Raw genomic sequence first — 14740 nt, 5'->3', positions numbered from 1 at the left:
CTCCCCTGTCTTCCCAGGTTCCGCCTCGCCCCGCCTGCTTCTTTGTGAAGCCCGGACGACCACGAGAGAAAGAGGATCCGCAACTTTTCCCGAGTTCTATGCACAAATACAAATTCTCTCTACTTCTTCAAAAGGAAAGTTTAAAAATTAACTGATACTTTTACTAAACAGAATCTCCGTTGAGGACTATCAGAGAAGCATTCGCCCAAACCTCCCCCCAACCCCCCAAAAAAGGTAAGGGGCCGTCGGACTCCCACTGCGATCGTTTCTGCTTCTCTTTAAACTCTAAACAAAATAATTTAGTGAGGCAAATCCGACCCTCTGTTTAAAGAAATCAGAAGTAAAACTAGGATTACTTCTCAATTTTCTTAGCAACACCCAAACCTTTAAACGCAGCTTTTAAAGTTTAAGCTGGAGGAAAAAAAATAAGGAAAACGCATATTTAAAAATCAGCAAGAGGCTCATTGCTTTGAAATTGTAGGTAACGGTTTTTTAAAAAAATTTTCTTGATTGAGAAATCAAGTATATTGATTTGGATCATATTATGAAGAAAACGCATGTCCTATATCACGGTAAAATGCATGTAATAATAAGCTTCTTTGCCAAAGTGTTTCAGATTGATATGTGATAGATTTTTTCTGATATTTATTTATAGTTTAAGAGACGAGGAAAAAGCATGCATTGTGTCAAAATAAAAGGGAAGGAAGGAAGGAAAGGAAAGAAAGGAAGAGAGAGGGGAAGGAGGCGGGAACAGGAAACAGTTGTGAATCGTGTGATTTCGGCTAAAATACAGTCCAGTCGAGACACCCATGGGAAGGAAGCGTTTTCAGGGGAAGAGGGCGCCCCGTTTGCTAGGCGTCCCTGAGGACTCATTTTCGTTTTCCCCAAGGCTGTGCTGTCTGTCCGGAGGATGGGGGGCCGGGGGGAGGGGGGGGTGGACAGGGACACTCACCGTGTGCGGACGGCGGTGGCAGCTCGGGGGTGCGGAAGGTCGTCGCCGTGGCCGGCCCCTCCCCCGCTGTGGTCAGCACCTGGACTTGCAGTCGGTACAGGGCGGAGGGCCTCAGATTGGGCACCGTGAGGACGCGGTGCTCCTGGGGGGCACACAGAGAACGGGGTGCTCGTCAACGGCCTTGCAGAGGCGGCGGGCGCGGCCCCAGGGGGCGGGGCGCGGCCCCAGGGAGGGGGACCTGGCCCCAGGGAGGGGGACCTGGCCCCAGGGAGGGGGACGCGGCCCCAGGGAGGGGGACCTGGCCCCAGGGAGGGGGCGCGGCCCCAGGGAGGGGGACCTGGCCCCAGGGAGGGGGACGCGGCCCCAGGGAGGGGGACCTGGCCCCAGGGAGGGGGACCTGGCCCCAGGGAGGGGGACGCGGCCCCAGGGAGGGGGACCAGGCCCCAGGGAGGGGGACGCGGCCCCAGGGAGGGGGACCTGGCCCCAGGGAGGGGGCGCGGCCCCAGGGAGGGGGACCTGGCCCCAGGGAGGGGGACCAGGCCCCAGGGAGGGGGACGCGGCCCCAGGGAGGGGGACCTGGCCCCAGGGAGGGGGACGCGGCCCCAGGGAGGGGGACCAGGCCCCAGGGAGGGGGACGCGGCCCCAGGGAGGGGGACCTGGCCCCAGGGAGGGGGACCTGGCCCCAGGGAGGGGGACGCGGCCCCAGGGAGGGGGACCTGGCCCCAGGGAGGGGGACGCGGCCCCAGGGAGGGGGACGCGGCCCCAGGGAGGGGGACCTGGCCCCAGGGAGGGGGACGCGGCCCCAGGGAGGGGGACCTGGCCCCAGGGCGGGGGACGCGGCCCCAGGGAGGGGGACGCGGCCCCAGGGAGGGGGACCTGGCCCCAGGGAGGGGGACGCGGCCCCAGGGAGGGGGACCTGGCCGTGCACGTGCCAGTTCCCAGCGCCGCGGCGTGGGCGGCAGGCGGGTCCCCTCCTCCGCGAGACGCCGCTGCGGGACAGCCCGCCGGCGCCCGGTACCCTCCCGGTGCCCCGAGGCCCCGGCAGAGTGACAGCGTGCCCGTTCTCAGGCTTGCCCTCGGGGGCGGGGGGGGGAGCTGCTTTCTCCCCCGCCAGACGACGTTCCCACGCCTGCCGCGTCCCCCCGCACGGCGCGTGAGGCGAATTCTCGAGCATCCACATCGCCGCCAGGGGCCGACTGCCCCCCCTTCAAACACAAGACCTGTCAGTGCCCGAGGCCGAGAATGTTTACTTTCATGCCAAGGCATTCTTCTCGAAACTCAGTAAAACCTAATACATGCGCAGAAGAACTGCTTCTAATTCCGTGGAATTTTTCCTTCCGGGATTTAAGTTGTTGGGTTTTTTTTTTTTCCAGCAGAAGTTGGGTATTCTCAGGGTATTTTTAAGGAGGACAAAGGCCCACACATTTTTTTTTTTTGTCCCAAGCCAAGGAATTAACTGGCCTTGAAGACAGGCCAGTTCGTGATGGGGTCTCGCCAAATCTGAAGGGCGAAAAGGAAGAGAAACAACAAGCTTTTTTAAAAGCTATTTTCCCCCAGTTTAACCCTTCAAACAGGGCATGTCCAGTGGGAGCAGAGGGACCTGGCTGAAGGACCGGAATATGACAGGGACATCGGTCAAGAGGGCCGTTTATTGTGCTCACACTCACACTTGGGCTGTGCTCTTTACTTGCAAAATTGAACACCGAGAACGAGAAAAATGTAGAAAGGAGACCCCATAATACAGCCCTCGGCACGACAGAAACAGCCGGCCCCGAGGGTCATCCGCCACGGGCAGTGACGGCGAGCGACGTGGGCGTGCTGACCGAGGGCAGACCTACCGCAGGCAGGATCTGGGACTGCGAGACGAGGCTGTTGGGCAGGCCGTTCTGTCTGCTCTCGGTCGTCACCTCCGCCCACGTCACCTGGAAGCCGGTCACGGGCTGGTAGAGGTTGGCCTTGGCCGTCTTCCACGAGAAGTGGCCTGTGATGTTGGCGTGCTGGATGAGGAACGACGCGGACAGGTTCTCCGGCTTGGCCAGCACTTTGGGAGGGACACGACCTGTCGCCATTCGAAGACGGAAGCCAGGGTGAGGCTACCGGACAGAGCGAGATGGGGGCGGCCTCCCAGGGGGAGGGACGTAGAAGCCATGTGACCACGGTCTCCAAGCCCGGCTGCGGACAGTCACCTCTCCGACACGTGGGGACAGTGCGGGACTGGGACCCTCATCGAGGCCACTCTGTGCTAAGTGCTTCCGACCCTGTGGGGGTTACCTACAGCATCCGGCTTTGGGATGGATGAAGGGGATGGGATTCTGCAATTGGACAGGACATGCCATTTCTCAGAGGACAGAAATGGCTGTAGTGACAAGGGTGGACATTGGGGTTATCGGGAGAGTTATGAGAAGTCACTGGAATAAGGTTTGGGCACGTGAATACAGCTGTGAACATCCCAGAGGGGCACCTGGGACTTCAGGTGAGGCGTACCTGTGTCCTCCAGGCAGCTGATGAGCTTGTGGCTTTTTCCCTTGAGGGCAGAACATGGTGGAGTCATAAAGAACACGGTTTCTGGCTTCGAGCGGCCCTTCGGCCGGCTTGGTTGGACAGTCACTTTATATTTGCAGGAAAATGACAGATCTTGAAGAATTATATAATTTTCCTGGAGCGAGACAGAGAATATGCTAGCAATAAATCTCGTTAAGGATCGACAAAAAAGAAACTGGCGGGAGATGAAATCATATTCCATAATAATAATAATTCAATCACAGTAAGACTGTTTCCTGGATGGAGTGGGTGGAGCATGGCTTTTGGAGCAAGGACAAAGGGCGCAGTGTCCACGCTTGGACGCATTACAACGGCGGCGTGAGACATACCCTCCAGACTCACACGGGACCCTCGCCATTCCCCACCAAGGCAGCCGACCGCAACCTTTGCAACCAGCATTTGGGAGCTAGCAGCCGTGCGGGCGGCTCTGTGAAGCCGTAAACACAAACCTAATTATTGTAAATAGAAAAAAAAAAAGCTGGCTCGGGCTTCTCTGGGACACGGGCTTAGTTTATATGCAAGTTCTTCTTTAAAACAAAATTAATATATTCCTTTAGAGCTGTCATCCATCCCCCGCCCCATCCCAGCCTCCTCCCCCATTTTGAAGTGCTGTTACTGCTTCCTGCCACAACACTGTGACTAAATAGAAATATGAAAAACAGGCTAAACTGCCGAGGATTAAGAGGCTTAGCATATAACTTTACAGTAACACAGCAAGATGACAGTTACAGCACGTTTGTAACTATGTCTCTTTCATATCTGTCTGCGGAGCTTATCCGTTCCGGCTGATGGTTACCAGGGGTCCATGCGCGCTTACCAAAAATGCAGGGGGGCGCCTGTGTCTGGTTCCCTTTGGGGGAATGTGAGCATGTGCAAAGGAGAGGGGCTGGCCCTTCATCTAGAGGTGACAAGCAAAGGCAGAAACGGGGCGCGGTTAATGCAAAAAGTGACGTGGATGCGAGATGCAAGATACACTTAGGTGTGGAGCCGCCTGAAAATCTGCCCGATTCTCTGCGAATCCAAGGCACGCAGAAGGAAGGCAAGCCCCGCGCCGCCCACAAGACCTTTACTGCATCCTGCTTCTGCTGTATCCTCCGCTCTCCAAGGACGTTTCCCTTTTTAAAATACCAGTTTCGTTTTTACTTTTACAGACGGCCATAAATTTGGGGAAGAGCTTACGGATAAACGAGCGGGACAACTTTGGTAGAAAAAGTCAAACCCAGTAAAAGAAAGAAATTAAAAAAAATACTATTTCTGCAAAGCCAATGACATGTTTCATCTTACTGTCTTAAAGTTATGTGATTCCATGTGGTTTTAAAAATATTGCCGTTGTTGCTTCAGAAAATACTGGAAAGAAAAATGTTCTAGCTACATATCATATATCAATGCGCTGTGCGTCTGGGCCACGTCTTTAGACTATTTTAGACCGTCATGGCGTATGACGTATAAACCGCTGTCACCGACTCCATGCCTCATCGCCGCTGTCTTAAACACCTTCTCTCGGTTTGCCGACTCTGCCCTATAACTCGCGCCGTCGTCTCGGATGTTTGGAATGGTGTATTACGTGGTACAGACAGCGCTCCTGCTCCCAAGGAGTTTAGTGTTCTCTGAAAGTTAAAAGCCCAAAGGTCGGCGTGTGGTGCAGGGGACGGTTAGCCGGATGAGTCGGTGGCAGCTGGGGACACGGCAGAGCAGGACAGGCAGGAATGTTCGGAAATTTACTGCACGATCGGAAAGTAACGCCTTGCGGCTGTGCTACCAAGTGAAAAATCAGAAAATAGTTCAAAGGTTTCGCCCTTTTAGAAGGACACGCACAGAGCCCCCGGAGCGTGCCCCTCTGGGGTGGGGGCTCCTGAGCAGGGGCGTGAGAACCCCCGCGTTCGGGGACCTGCCGTGTGCGGCCGCCGGCCCGTGCTCTCCACGTCGCCTTGTGCACGGGCCACGGCGTGAGCGAGGGCGGCGGGCGCCGTGCTCGGCCCTCGGTCTGTGCCGGGGAGAGACGCACGGGGTGCACATCCCCGGCTGATCCCACGCGCCGACGGAGCGCGCGCCGGTCGCCTGCGGGGCCGAGGGCGCCCGCCGACTCACCCGGGTCGTGGCGGCCGACGCCTCCGGCCGGGCCGTCGCGTTGCGGGCGCACAGCTCCGGGGACCAGTGCACGTGGTAGCGGCCGACACCGGGGTCTGCAGCGTGGGAAACACACACACACGGAGTCAGCAGCGTGGACATCGCCATCCGCACACACCAGGGAGACGACCAGTGCGGGGGGAGCAGAGCCCAGCCGCGGGGGGCGCCCGGGCGCGCGGTCGGGGACCCCAGCCAGGGGCCATGCGCGTCTCGCAAAACCCCGGTCACCGTGTCCTTACAGAGAATAAAGCGGGGTGCGGGGTGCAACATGCTACCCAGGGAAAACTGAGCTGAAATGCGGGACGAGGTAGAAAAGGGGATTGGCAAAGTCGTGGCCGCAGGACTCCAGGGACGTCGTGCCGAGGCGCGTGGAGTCCCACGAGGCACGCGGCCCGGGAAGCCCTTCCCTTCCCTCCTGCGGGGGCGGAACCAGCCTCACGAGTCTTCACGTCTCGCAGCTTTCTGACCAAGCTGATGGAAAGGCTGCTGAAGCCCCCCACGCAGGGACCTGAGGAACTGCCCATTCGGAGGGAAATCCCCCTGAATACGGCTGGACACAGCGCCCTGGTCAGCGGAGGCCGGTTGGGCGGGGCCGGCTCCGTGTCCCTTACGCGGGGCACCCCTGCATTTCTGTGTACTTGGTGCCTACGGACACGAGCCGGGACGCTCTGAAAGACAGGCAGGTGTACCGAGACCGTGGACAGAAGCACGAGCTCCGTGCACGCCTTTCCCGGCGGCCGTCGAGGAAGAGAGACGAACCGGGGACAAGCGGCTCACGGAGCGAGCGAGGGCAGGCGCGGACGGCCCTGGGTCTGTCTGCAGCCGGCGCGTCCGAGGGCCGGGGAGACCTTGCCTCGGCCGCCAGGACCGTGCTCACCCCGTGCCTGAGCGAGGTCATCACAGGGGGAGACTCTTGGGTGCTCTGATCGCTTTGCAATGAGGAGAGAGCTCGGGATCTGGGGACAGGCGGGCGGCCGCCACCGGGGTCTCAGGGAAAAGGGGAGGTTTGACCTTCCCGTGGCAGACATCAAGGGGCTGCTTTTCGTTTTACTGGAAAAGCGTTCGGTGTGGCACGTGGGTGCGGAGGCAGCCGGCGGTCCCGGAGAAGTGTCTGCGATGCCAAGGATGTCCCCTACGAGGCGACGCCGCGTCCCGCACGCAGCGGAAGGACGGCCAGCGCGCCCGATCCATTTCGACGTGAGGGGTGGCCGGCGCCTACAGCTGCCGGATTGCACGGGGCCCGTCTGGCCGCCGAGAATAAAGCGTGCGAGGGTGGCCAGGGGACAGAGTGTGACCGGCCCTGCTCAGGCATTAGCCACCGTAACGAGACCGTCGCGTGATGGAGAAGAGAAACCCAGTGACTGCAGGTGTCCTAAGCAGCCCGCGCATCTTCACGGCATGGCCGCGTTTTCAAAACAGGACGTGTTACAAGTGACACTCCGCACACTCCGTGACGGGCTCCGTCCCTACCCGCCACTCCGCACGCCGCCTCGCCCGAGCGCGCGGTCTCCTCTGCACACGCCGCCTGCGGGAATCACTCCGTCCGTCCCCTGGGCTCTCGGGGGAGGATGAGGCGTAGCGTGGCCTTCGGAGTCTCAACGGGGGGTGGCCCTGGCCGCCTGCGAGTTCTCGCCTCACACACCGCCCCCTCTGGTCCTCAATGCTTTGTCCATCGTGGCGACGAATCGACTAATCGCTGCCACCCCTTTCGGTCACAGCTCCGCGAACACCAAGATGATGTCATTTGGGGCCCACTTTTGTATGGGCGAAGATTAGGATAGTTCCGGCAGGTAATGAAGACTCAACGACTATTGAACGAACGACTGAGTGAGTAAAAACTCACGTTCAAATTCACTTGTATCTCATGAACTATTCAGATATTACTGAAATAGAATTTGCTGCAATCTACAACGTTGGAGGTAAAGTGTGAAGAGAAGAGATATTACTTGGGGGAATCAGAAGTCATCCGAGGTAGACTTACAAGACAGATTTCCTCGAGCCCCTATGACTGTTCTCAGAAGGCCAGTTTCTGGAGTTCGGGACATTTATTTTTAAAATGCAAACAAAATAATGCCCACACTTGTGTATGTTATTTGAGCCCAATTAAAAAAAACATATCAATCTATAGATATTTGCTTTCATGGAATTCATTTATACAAATAGCTTGCTTTTAGCATCATCTTGCCGATTATTAAAAATTCTAAGAGCTTGTATTTTGGGATATGACAACAGGGCCCAATGTATAACTGAAATGTTAAATCGTGAAATCCCACTTCCCATGGGGACAGAGAAGAATTCTTTGCTCAATACCTCATTGATCTGGTACTTGAACTTAAGCCCTTCCTGCCACATGTAAATTATACTACAAAGTATTTGAAAAGTATTCACATTGAATTTACTTTCAACATGCCTCCAGTATGCTTCAAAAAGTAGATTTCTCAAATATAGCTAACCCATGTGGCACATAGTAGGTGCTCAAGAAATGTTAGTCGAATGATATCCTCTCGTGAAATAATGCCTCATTCTCTCTCTGTTTGTAAAAATGCCTTGCTAAGACAGAACTCCCTGGTTTTCTATAACAAAGTGAGAATTCTGAACACCTGTAAGGCATAAGGCGCTTCTCCTCAAAGCAGGAGTACAAATGTTTTGTCTCTCTGCCCGAGCTAATTTTTCATATTTATGGGGTATAAGCACTAAGTGTAAAGCCAAAAAAGTCTAAAACAACCTACAGTGGATTCTAGTATCACACGATAAAAATGAACTGACATCTGTAGAATAATAAAATTACTCATCAATAAAATTAGCTACGGAACTAGTCCTCTCAAGATAACGTTGGTTCTACAAATTCACTGTTGAAGATATTTCCTTTCTTCCAGTGTATTCACTAACATAACCCAACTATCATAGGCACTAAGCTGAGAACGGCTAACATCTGATGTTTGATGCTCCATCCTACCAAATTATATGCTGTGTCATAATAAATAGTACCAAAACATCAAAGCTCTCGCTGTGGGAAATTTCGAAGGAAATGAATAGATTTGTGCTTTTTAAATTCCCAGCTCCAAGTCCAAAACCAACATCCTGTCCGCCACTACTTTTCGAAAATGTGACGACTAAGAGCCAATTTCCGCTTACAGCTTTGTCTTGATCAGGGAACGAGATTCGCTTCCACCCCGATGTGCCCGGCCATCGCTCCGTTTGGGTCTCCAACTCAGTGCTCCCGCCGGTGAAAACCCGCTGCAATTCAGGAACGCTCAGCTACTTGCGTCAGGGACAAAAACCATCGAAGATGCGTCCCACGAGTCACACACAGAGTCAAACGTAGAATTTTAGAGAGTCAAAAAATTCCAGAAAATCCAGCGAAAGTGTCCAAAGTCACAAAAACATCTCATATGCACATTCTACAGGGAAATCACCTAGGAGCATGCCTCTGTATCAATTGAAAAGGTGTTCCCTTTCCGACGGTTGCGATGATTATAAATATACATCTTTTATACATGTCCGGGGGCATTTGGCTTAGGATTCTGCATGTCATGTTGGTAGAATAATCTCGGAACACGCGCTCTGCACCTCATTCTGCTCCGGGCTTCCGGAAGCTTCTGCAGCCTGCTCGCAAGTGTCCTAGCGTGGCGAGCTCCGCCGTGTCTGCCACGTGACCTTGGCTTTCAGTTTTATATAACGAGGGAGATGGGCTGGGTGTACTTTAATGAAAAGGGCTTTTTGGAAAAATACGAAATTAGAGCACGCCTTATTCTTAGTAGGGCACCTACGTCAGAGGCCATGTGACCTGGTGAAAGTCACATGGGACATCGGCAGACTGACGGCAGGCTAAGTTGCCACGTGAGCGTTCCTGTCCTGGTACCGCGTGTGCACATACACACGTGTACACACCCCTCTCCACAGATGTTCACATTTGTCTCACGTCAGTGAAGTATGCTGCTCGGTTAGTATCGATATGACATGTGGATGCACAATTCCGATTTAAAACAGAGAGGTACAAAAGATGAAACCTATTTTACAATTAAATATTGGTTATGAAACGTATGGATGTATCAACTTATAATTTAATAAACAACGCTGAATAAGTGATGACATTGTTTTTAATGTGTTAAGTTCGTTACCTTTAACGAAGGCATGATAGCAACAAAATATTAATGGTCATTGTAACGCTATTTTAGCTTCAGAGTGGGCGTTGGCAGCTTGGAAGAAAATTCTGGAACAAGAAGAGTATGAACATTAAGATTCTTTGTGGCACATGGGCTGATACCCTGAGTGCAATAGCACTTTGGAAGAACTAGAAAGAAATCTCAAACCAGAGTCTCGAAGCGATCTATTTCGCTTATGTTTTTAAATGCATAGGATGGTTAAGATAAAAAAGGTACATCAAATAATTGTAAAAGGACTATTTCAATAAAGCAAAATAAACATTCTAAGAATAAAGAAAATAAGTAAACGAAATGAAATGATCTTAAAGATGAATATCCGAGCGAACAAAAAGAACTCATTCTAAGGATAAATGTTCATTTCAGTATGAATTGCAAAATGGAAATTGTGAGAGAAATTACATGTTTTCTGCAGTGAAATAACGGCACATGTCAGGGTAGATCAAGGCAGCAATTGAAATTATGAACAAGTACAATACAGAATGCTCACGCAATGCTACGTGAAAATACGTGTGTCTTACACACACACACGGAAGCACAGGAACCTTCCGAAAGGAAATCCATGAAAACACTGTTCCATGAAAAGATACTGAGAAGATGACATTTTTCCTAGTTTTCAAATTATTTGTGTTATGGGTCTTTTTTAAATTAAAAAAAAAACTAATTTAGGACAAAAATTATGGCACAAAATAATGACAATGTTGAGCATTTTGGACATGAGATCAGCCTTCTAGGAAAGATGAGAAGAAGATAGGTCAAGATCCCTGACAAAATGATAAAATGTAAGCAATCGGCTGTTGCTAATTTCAAAACGTGACATAGATCCTAGGGATCGGGGACTTGCCCAGACTTCAAACTTAAGGCATGAAAAACAATGTCATCGGTGTTTTGTTCGGTGACCGTTTCCTTAACATCAATGCGGCGACTCGATCCTGGCTTTTCCCCCAGTCCCTGTCCACCACCAAGCTGCCTACAGCGAGCGACAAATGACCACATGCCGTGCGTACCTTCGGTCCGTTTCCAGTAGACCTTCACCTGCAGCCGGCCGTCTTGGTAGAAGGGGGTCCCCATCTCCAGCAGGCGGGTGGGCCGTCTTCTTTGGAGAGGGGGCTGCGTTTCCATCACGGCTTTTCTGGTTTTCCCGAGTTGCTGTTCTTCTATGATGAAGAATAACGCTCTAAGTTACTGGCAAAAAATAATGCTAAGACCCGAGAGGAATCCCAATGTCTTTAATTGCATTGTCATTGATTCGTATTTAGTGATTTTTTAAAAAGAGAATGTGATGCAATTGCAGATTCTTTCATGATCACGTGATAACACCCCCCCACACACACACACACCAGCATAACGTGTTGGAATACCCAAAAGGATCTTAAATGCAATCCCCAGAATTTCAAACAGCCTCAAAGATGCTCTCAATGAAATGACAGGTATAAGGAGTATTCCTCGCTATGGAGGTATTTCTTTTTTTTGGTTGTGAAGGACTTATGGGAAATAATGTTAAACCATCGTATCACGAGAGCAGGATCGACGGCTTTTCATAGAAATACCCTCGGCGCGCCTCCGCGGCTGGTCCGCGGCCCTGAACGGAAAGGCGGTCCACCTCTGCGCAGTCAGTGGTGAAGGGTGCACGCCGCAGCTCCCCACCTACCTGCAGACCCGTGAGTGCAGGCAACACCCGGCGCACGTACTGCTCAGGTGCGTGAGTGACCGACGCCCCACACCCCGGCAGATGGTAACGCTTGTGTCTGGGGCATTCTCTTCGGCGTGCAGAGGACCCTCTGTCCTGGGTGCCGACGGGTCTGTCTAGGGTACGTTTTCCGGTGTCGCGTCAAGAGCGGCGAGGCTGGCTTTTTCCCCAGGTGTGTCCCGGGCGGTCTGTAATCTCCACGGTGACTGACCTTTGATTATTCTATCTACATTCCTGCCACCTCACAGGTCGGTTCCTCCATCACCATACGCCACCGTCTCGATAGCCAGGTGGCGATTTACATCGTTTAAATCACGAGGCGTGTCGAAACGGTTTCCCGGCCTCAAATCTCTCCTTCGCCCGCCCCCTGGTTTTAAAAGGAGGCTGCGTGGTGAGCAACTCTGCTCCGTGACCCAGACTTTTCTCTGCGTTTGGAATCCCAGGTGGCCTTTGAGAGGCAGCAGGTTCGGCCACATCGGTTAACCGAGAAGGGGTGTGTCATAGAAAATCTTCTAAGGCGGCTGTGAGGCTCGCTTTCTTGGGAGGGTGGGAGGAAGGGGGAAGGGTGAGGATGGAGGTTGGGGAGACGGGCAGCCTGCGGTGGGGCGGGCGGCCCACGAGCAAAGGGCATCACGGGTCTACGTCCGCTGACCCGGCACACCTGCTAAATCACCATCCGGGAGATGTCGCAGGGCAGGAATGGAGGTTTGTATCACTCGGATTCCTACTTAGAGGCTTTTAGTTAAAATCATTCCAATCAATGTTTGGACGTGAGAAACATTTTTTATACCTAAGGGTTCTGCACCCAAATCCAATACGTATGTCGGGGGGGTGCAGGGGTGGGGTCCGCACACCTGAGACCCGCAGGTCGTCCATCCTACGATTCAGCTCCATGCTGAGACTGTCAACATGAGGAGACCAGTGGATCCTACAGGCCGAGGGCTCAGCCCATGCGACAGGACCCCACCGGTCCCACGTCCAAGTTCCTATTTGGGATTCCGGTGGCCGCTCTGCACGGGGGTTCCCGGACCCCCTCCGCGGGCTGGGTTCATGTGCTAGCGTGGCTCGCGGACCTCAGAGCAACGTCACACTCGCCAGGAACAGCCCGCTGGACAAGGCGCACGGGCCACGTACGTGGGAAATGGGGTGGGGGAGGCTTCCACGCCCCTCCAGGGCCGTCGGTCTCCCCAGACCACCACCCCCAGAGCTCCGCACACGCTGTCCTTCTGGGTTTTCACGCATGACTCATTTAATCAGGCTCGACTAATTAAATCACTGGCCACTGGAGGCTGGGCTCAAACCCCAGCCCCTCCCCCACTCCCCGGAGCTGGAGGGTGGGGTCGGCCCCCCAAAAGTGCCACAGGTAGTCTCCTCTAGCGATGACCCCACCCTTAGGCACTTTCCAAAAGTCAGCTCGTTAGCATGACAGGAGATGACTTGATCTGTCTCTTCACTTAAGAAATCTCAAAGGTTTTAGGAGCTCCGTGACCAAGACCCAATACGGCTTTCTTGGATTTCTTACGCTGAGTCACGTGGGCTAGTCCTTTATGACAGGTGCTACGTCACACCCTGCAAAGACCAGGGACAGCCAGTACCACAGGACGCACCAGCCCCGCAGGAGGAGGCGGGCACAGGGCTCCCGTCCCAAACTCACCCCTTTCTTGACACCCCTGTGGGCTTCGAGACCGGTCCTGGGAAGACTCGAAGCGACAACCGACTAAACAGTTAAGATTCCCACACACCCATTGACAGATGCTTCTCACTCCATCAACGCCTCGTAAGGCTGAGAAGTCGCCAGCGAATGAGGCTGGAAGTTTAGGCACCAGGTCGAATCGCTCCGTGGTGAACTCTGTCTTCCTTTCCTTTCCATCCCATGCAAACTTCCACGTGTCATTCTAGATGGAAGGACGCCGTCTTTTACTGACAGGTAGCGCTGCCGGCGCATGCCGTGCGAGACGCGCGTGCAAACTTCTGTCTTAGAACTGGGCTGCTGCCTCGAAGCCCGCACCCCGCATGTTCGAAAGCAAATAGAACAGAACGCGATCATGTCGACATTTCACATCCCACGAAGGCGCGCGGCCTCGTTTCTACTCTTTAATACTCCTCAAAGTTCAGAGGATTTAGCTACTAAACAGGATTTTCGGACGTCACACGGTTGAGTAATTGTACGGATGGAGAGATTCAAGTCTTTTCTCCGCACTCTGTTTATTATTCTGCAGGCCTCAAAGAATATTCCAGTTGCGTGGGGTGACTATAAAACTCTTGGAATCTGTCAATCCTGAAAATATTCGTCTCGCCTCCAAAGAAGCAAGCTACCCTTCCATTAAAGGCGGGGTTACGTCTTTCATCCTTGAAGAGACCATGCTGTCAAACGGCATGCGCACTCAGCCTTTGCCCCCGCAGAAATACTTATCGCGAAAACACCCAGGAGCCTGCGGATCCGGAAAGACGTTAACTCAAAAAGTAATTTATATGGTGACATTTACTGCTTTCCTTCCTACAAAGTGTAATTTCCCTTCCTTACACCATCAAGTTGTAATTACTCTTTACTTCCAGTCGGTTCACGATGAAATATGGACTGTTCTTGTAAAAGTTATATACGTGTGTTTATGAGGTTGTAGATCAACACCAGGACATAAAATCCTGACAAATAACCGGCTGTAGGCTGCATTACCCTCTGCAAAGCTGGGGTCTTCTGTAGGACACCCCGAGACACAGGCTAAGTGTGTAACTATTCCTCCTCCTCCTCCTCCTCCCCCTCCCCCTCCCCCTCCTCCTCCTCCTCCTCTTCTTCCTCTTCCTTCTTCCTTCTTCTTCTTTCTTCTTCTTCATTTTTTTTTAAGTTTCCCTTTCTTACTTTTCTGGCCCCACGTGAGTCACAAATCACGGGCGCACATTTCCGTCTGAGGAATGCAGGAACGCACAACTGGATTTTCAAAAGTCAAGGAAGTGAGCAAACGCACAGAAGCGTTTCCATGGGAATTTCAGGCGAATGTTACCCTGTACCCAGAAACAGTAGGTACACGCAGAATCACAGACTATAAATACTACATGCACAGAAATGGTAGACTTCTCAGGCCCGCGTAACCTCCGGAAGGAGGACTCTTCCAGCAGGTAGGAACTTCTGTTGCTAATTCTTTTTGGAAAGCATGATTTGGACCCATTTTTTCCCCAGGTAGTGAAAGGCAGTTATGAGTGGTCGCTGAGGCTCACTCTGGGGGGGCTCGCCTCCCCGACATCCCAGCAAGCTTTCGGCATGCTCTTCAC

General features: G+C 53.0%; 1 protein-coding gene across 3 annotated transcripts in view; it reads right to left on the bottom strand.

Moving 5' to 3' along the window:
* Positions 1-14740, bottom strand: part of ANOS1 (anosmin 1) — a 126498-nt gene that overhangs the window by 11456 nt on the left and 100302 nt on the right. For all 3 annotated transcript variants that reach the window (XM_036235699.1, XM_016132597.2, XM_036235700.1), the window contains exons 9-13: positions 10791-10940; positions 5582-5676; positions 3437-3608; positions 2791-3011; positions 953-1094 (exon numbers count right to left, since the gene is read on the bottom strand). In XM_036235699.1, the coding sequence (XP_036091592.1) occupies positions 953-1094; positions 2791-3011; positions 3437-3608; positions 5582-5676; positions 10791-10940 (780 nt within the window). The remainder of the gene's footprint in view (positions 1-952; positions 1095-2790; positions 3012-3436; positions 3609-5581; positions 5677-10790; positions 10941-14740) is intronic.

Source organism: Rousettus aegyptiacus, unplaced genomic scaffold, assembly GCF_014176215.1.
Source record: "Rousettus aegyptiacus isolate mRouAeg1 unplaced genomic scaffold, mRouAeg1.p scaffold_m13_p_19, whole genome shotgun sequence".
In the NCBI taxonomy this organism is placed as follows: domain Eukaryota; kingdom Metazoa; phylum Chordata; class Mammalia; order Chiroptera; family Pteropodidae; genus Rousettus; species Rousettus aegyptiacus.
The sequence above is the reverse complement of the archived record's forward strand: the minus strand, read 5'-3'. Positions and strand labels throughout refer to the sequence as shown.